The sequence below is a fragment of the Erithacus rubecula genome (assembly GCF_903797595.1).
Source record: "Erithacus rubecula genome assembly, chromosome: 3".
In the NCBI taxonomy this organism is placed as follows: Eukaryota; Metazoa; Chordata; class Aves; order Passeriformes; family Muscicapidae; genus Erithacus; species Erithacus rubecula.
This window is the reverse complement of record NC_136689.1, coordinates 113,225,959-113,231,958: the sequence shown is the minus strand read 5'-3', so window position 1 is coordinate 113,231,958 and position 6,000 is coordinate 113,225,959. Positions and strand designations below refer to the sequence as shown.

The 6,000-nt window shown below is 35.5% G+C and overlaps 1 protein-coding gene across 3 annotated transcripts in view; it reads right to left on the bottom strand.

The window, feature by feature from the left end:
• Positions 1 to 943: 943 nt before the first annotated feature.
• Positions 944 to 6,000, bottom strand: part of NKAIN3 (sodium/potassium transporting ATPase interacting 3) — a 347,132-nt gene continuing 342,075 nt past the window's right edge. For 2 of the 3 annotated variants that reach the window (XM_079301830.1, XM_079301832.1), the window contains one exon: positions 1,321 to 2,417. In XM_079301830.1, the coding sequence (XP_079157956.1) occupies positions 2,404 to 2,417 (14 nt within the window). In that variant the 3' untranslated portion in view covers positions 1,321 to 2,403. Of the gene's footprint in view, positions 2,418 to 6,000 lie in introns of all 3 variants that reach the window. The other variant, XM_079301831.1, reaches the window with a different exon arrangement.

Below are 6,000 nucleotides of genomic sequence, written 5' to 3'. Positions count from 1 at the left end.
GAAAACTTTCTAAGTTTATTTAGAGAGTCAACATTTATTTCCTATATAGCTGGCTGTTCTGGGATTCACCTAACAACTTACTGAAAGTATGTTTTGCAAAAATAGAGGAACTGCTACTCGAGGCTTCCTACAAAAATGTTCACCAATACGTCTTACTATATTACAGGACATGGCAATTAACAGTCAAATGCATTTATTATTCCCAAGATTTTTTTACCCCAAAATGTACAGGCTGATTGATACTATTTTGGGTGTCTCAGTTTAGAAGAGAACAACAGTTTCCTTTGGCATTTCAGTCTGCATTTGGCTGGTTCTAATGAAGACAAATTCTTCCCAATCGGGATTGTTCTGTTTGTTAAGTGAGACAGATGGCACACTCACTGTATTGGTAATGATTCTGATTTGGGAAATACTGATTTGTGTTCCCTAGCTAAAAAATGATCGATAATTCAAAATGAAGAGAATTCAGGTTCTGTCTTTGCAGAATTTTTGTACATGTACATGTACACAGTTCTGAAGGACCTACAGAAAGACAAGTTTTAGACATATTCAGACAAATCTGTGAAACATTGTCCAGCAGACATGCCTTGGCAGAAAATCAAGCACACACTTCCAAACCCCTGCCAGAACTGTGTATTGAACCTGGGCCATCAAGGGGGCTGTAGCACTCATTCCTGCTCTTCCCACTTGGTCCTCAGGGCAGCACTGGGTGGAGTTGAAGAGTTTTATTTGAGGTCAATATATCCTAAAGAAAGGTTTTTTTTTTTTCAGTTGCCATTTCTTGGCTTTGTCTTAATACACCATACTCAGTTTCAGGGAAGATTAACCAAAGTTCAGGTTGTGTTTTCTCCAAAGTGTGTGAGGTCTTTAAGATAGCCAGCTGGAAAGCAAGTGGATGTACCACAAGACCCTGGTCGCCTGAAAATATTAGACTCTACTTCTGTTGCATTTATCAGCATCCCAAATAGGTTCATATTTGGTAAATAATGGATTTGAGGAGGGCAAGAATCAAGACAAGCTTTCTTCTAGCTCTCACTTGCTCAGACTTGAAAATACAAAAGACTGCAAATTTAGGACCTAAATGTTATTTAGGTCAGTTAAAGATTTCTCAGAGTATCTATAGAGGAACTTTGTGGGCATCTGTTCAGCCTCTGATGCAGAGGTAGAGAAACACGTATCAGAAGGAACAGCCTTCCTGGCTGTCCCACCAATGAAATGTTCAAGTGAGAAAAGTGCAAAACCACAAAGAGATTCAAAACCCCCATGATGTTTCTGCTCAATGTGGAGGCACACAGATCTGTAGAGAGACGAGACTCTCTGGGGCATACAAATTTACACAGCACTTTATATTGTAATTAAGATGAAAGAAAGAAAGTGTTTGTTAAAAAGACTGCCAGCTCTCCAGAGAAAATAGCTGTGTGTATCACTTTATGCTAGTGGTGACAGAATAGAAAACAAAATACCACAGTTACATACATGTTCTTTGTCTAGAAGTATTTACAAGTAACTTTACAAATTTTTACACTCATTTTTCAGTTTTGCTTGTTTACTTTTAAATTAAGAGAAAAAATTAGTCCCCAGAGGCTTCTAAGGCTTCATTTGGTGCCTTGTACTGTACATTCATGCTTGGCTTCTTCTTGAGAGAAGGGAGGAAAGGAGTTTAAAAATGTGCAAATCACAGACATCTAAACAGCCCTGGGTGTAAGGGTTCCTAGAGATGGACATCCATTAAGCAGTAGTCCTACTTCTCTTCCAATCAGAGACATCTACTCAAGATGGACTTGGGGCAAAAGAGATTAGGAAAAGAGGAGTCATATACGAGTTGCAATAATTAGGTTCAGTACATTAGTGCTTGGGTAAGAAGAGTCATAGATCAATCCCTACTGCATTCTGCAGTTCAAACAATGCAAGGAGTGGACATTGTGAATTCTAAAGACAGCACTGAAATGATCTCTTGAACACTGTTAGGGTTTGACTCCTGCTGCATGTTTTGGAGTAAAAATTACTGTTTACTGACACAATCATGACCAGGCACAGTATGATCCTCTCAGTCAAAAAATACTGATTTTTTGAGAAAGACCCACCCTCCTCCTATTTTTCACAGGTTGTTTTGTTTCCATGCCTCAACACTAAACATTGTAAAAATATTGAAATTAAAAAAGAAAAGAATTTACAATTTACAAGTGTCCATATAAGTAAATTATTTAAAAATTCAAGATCATCTACAAGGATCTACGAAATAACAACGCTGATAATGACACTGAGCCTGTGGGAAGAACAATCCACATGCTGTGAGGAACAGATGTGGTGGGATTCTTCCAGAACAATGAGTCACAAGGTTGGTCTTCTTTTCTAAAATCTGTTTCTTCAGCAACAGCAGAAGAAGTCTTGAGTCCATGTTCATTACTTACTTCGACCTAAAAAACAGGAGATAAGGATTACTTACAAATGAAAATCTATTTTTTAAATCTTCTAATTAGTAAGATGTAAATTCATACATTCTCATTAATTCATGAGAGATTAGTAACTAATGAACAAGTGGATAAATCTCATGTGGTAACTAATTTCATCAGCTGTGAGACTCACCTATATGGTCAAGAATGAATGGCTGGGTACAAAGCAGTAGCTTTGTACTATGCATAGCACAAAAGCAAAAAAAAAACCCAGAAACCATTTGGGAGAAGTCCTATAGTTGGTAAATAATATCTGAAGCTCATACAATAATAGATTCATTTTAGCATAGTATATTTTAACAGCAGAGACATATTTTCACCCAGTTATAAAATTCTGATCACAAACATGAGCATTTGAGCTGGACTCACACTATTGGTAGTCCTCACCACAGTGACACACCTGCTGAATCTATTCATTCTCACACGACTCCCTGTAACCATTTTCACTTGTGCAATCTTGGAAAATCTGTGTTGGTCTTTCAGAGCACTTTAATGATAGGTAAAGTCTCAAGAGAAGATACAAACAGGACAGGATCACACAGATACATCATGGAGTGGTGACTTCTCCATTGGCACCTTTTCTCATACAGTGGGTCAGTTCCACAAGCACAAATCAGCAATGTTCTTAAAAAGGCTAGGAACATCCCTAACTGCAATTAGGGATTCAGTGTCTGTGCAGATAGAGTTGCTCAAAGCTGTAGTAGTAGTAGTTTTATTTTATCATCATTATTACTACTATTACAATTACAATTAAAATTTTCATTAGTATATTAGTACATTGTTCTTATTACAGCACGATTATTGTATTATACTAATATATATTATAATATAATCATTATTAATAATAACTTCATATAATTATTATTAATAATAATAACCTTTAATGCAAGCCAAAATGTAGCTTCTTGTTTTTCCCTTCTAGCCACCATGCTCTCTTTATTTCCACATTTCAGTACATGAAGTGTTTCCTAATATTACTGAGTGACCTGGCTGTTGACACTTTGATTCAAATAGGCACAACAGTCTTCTTTATAATCCATATGCTTTAGTCCCAAAGAGAGCACAAACATAGCTTTTCTTCTCCCCCTCTTGACTCCTGCCTTACACACACCTTAATTGAAACTGCATGGCAAAGATCTGAGAGCAAAGATCCTGCTCCTCCTTGTCCTGTAGCCTGATGGAGTTACAGGCAGAACAAAGAGCAAACAGACAAGCCATGATCATTCATAGTTGGATTAAAGATTGTTCCCCACGGGAACAAGTTCAAATTTAACTTCTTCTCAGAGGTGAGAAGGAAAACTAATCTTAGTCTTGCAAATCATTAATAATTATGGTAGCACTGAGCAGGCATTACACTGAAGGTGAGCACTTGATAAAAGCAGACTGTCTGCTTAGTTTGGATGGGACCACAGAGCCTTGTATTTTCTATGGGCTATGTTTGGTTAATTTATGAATGAAACAAGGGAAATAAAAGGGATGAGGAAAAGGGAAATAAAGCCAAGCTTTTATCTATAAAACAACATTTATAAAGGCTTTTAATGTGTTTTTACAAGCATTATTCATGTTCAGTTCTAAGAGAATTCTAACTATCAGAAATGGAGTTTTGCACAGCCTGGACACCAGGAGTAACTTTTTAGAGATACTAAGAATTTTTAGACTGTATATAACTGATACAAATAGCAATTAACTTTCCAAAAGAAGCCAAGAAGGCTAATGTGCTGCAGAGAGATAAGCATCTGCAAAGTTCTGGCACAATCCACTGACCAAATTATTTCCAGCAATTTGGGTTTATTTCAGACTTTGATCACTAACAGTAATTTCCCTCCCAGCTTAGAAAAAAGGTCCTCTGTATCTTTCAGTACATACAACCAAAAGATCAATAAAGAAGGAAACCAAATATAATTTCTGTCCCAGTTTTATACTCCTTGAAGCAATAAAGAGGCCAGAGAGGGCTCTCCCAGCAGTACAAGGATACACATTCATAGGAAATGGGAAGATAACTCTTATTTTCCAGTACTTATTGAAAATCTCCTATCAAAGAAAAAATTGTCAGATGCTGTGGCTTTTCTATTGAAAACAAATTAATTTATTTGCAGGAATGTATTTGTAAATATTTCATGAATATGTTCTTTTATTTTCTTCTTTAATTATAGTAAGTTTGCTAAGAAATTACTAAACATTTATGTACTTCATGCTTACAACTAATCTGAATGCAGGTTTAGAGATTAAAATCTCTTATGCAGAGGTGTAAATGTTGCAGACATGGCCCTCTTGCTCCTGAATATCAATTTAACTTCATACTTTAGCAGTTTATTAAGAAGGTTCAAACTCCCATTTTGAAGTCATCTTCCTGACAGAAAATCCAGCAAAACAGACATTTAATGAAAAATTACTAAAGAAAAGTAAACTTCAATGTAGAGTATGTATTTAGGCAAGAGTCAGAAGGTTCATAATTTTATTTAGCTGTCTTAATGTGTTTATTTGTTCCTGTTCTAGTATACACCATAGTTTTGGGCCTTTATCATTCTATAATGTATAGATAAATTTCTAATAAATTTTTGTCTCTGTTTATTTATACTAATTGAAAGCCGCATCACGAAAAAATTAGATTTTTAAAACCTGCAAAAATTAATAAGGTCACGAAGTTCCAACCCCAAACAATTTTTTAGCAATTGTCCATTTTAAATTAAAACTCCTAGGACGTGTACACATGCATACACCAGGAAAAACCTTCAACCCATTCTAATTCTGTTAACTGATAAGTAAAATAGAATAAGTCATTTAATTAGTTTCAGTCAATTAGCTGTGTGTGAGTTTCATGCCGCATTTAAGAGGCATGAAAGGCCCAAAGGTAAATTTAAAGACACAGAGCAACATCACAAGTTCCAGCCATAAAGAACTTCCAAATTAACAACTTCTGGTTTACCAATAATACTTTAAAAAAATCATGTACTTCAAGTTATATGAGGTTCTGCCAAAAACCACATACTGGTGATGTCTCCCCATATCCTAATTTTTTCCAAATAAAAAGAATAGATATGCATTCAAACTTATTCACTAGGTAGCAAAGCAGGAAGAGTCTATGAAAATGTGATTTTCATGGTGCAAGCAAATAAGTGATGACAAAGAGATAATGAACTTCCAGTGAAACTCTACAGTTAGATTTTAAGCTGACAAGCAGTTTTTCAGCAAAATCTTTTCTTCCAGTAACTAGACAAATGTAAAAACGACTGCTTTTTTATAAATGGATTAATCTTATTAAGGTTTCTGCAGCTGCAGAAGCTACAAACCAGCTCTTTTCTTGCTAAAAATTCAGCAAGGAAGCAATTCCATCCTTGTGTTAAGATGAGGCACGACGTGGCACACGTGGTGATATCTCCTAATCCTTGCTTTAGCAGATATGCTACCAATGACAAAGAGTCCTGACTGGAATGTTTTATGTGGATTAATTTTTAATTAACTTCTAATTCAAATATAATTAAATTATCAGTAATCTGATGCCCAAATTATTTTAGGAGAAGGTTAGCTTTCAGTTTAGTTCAGTTAG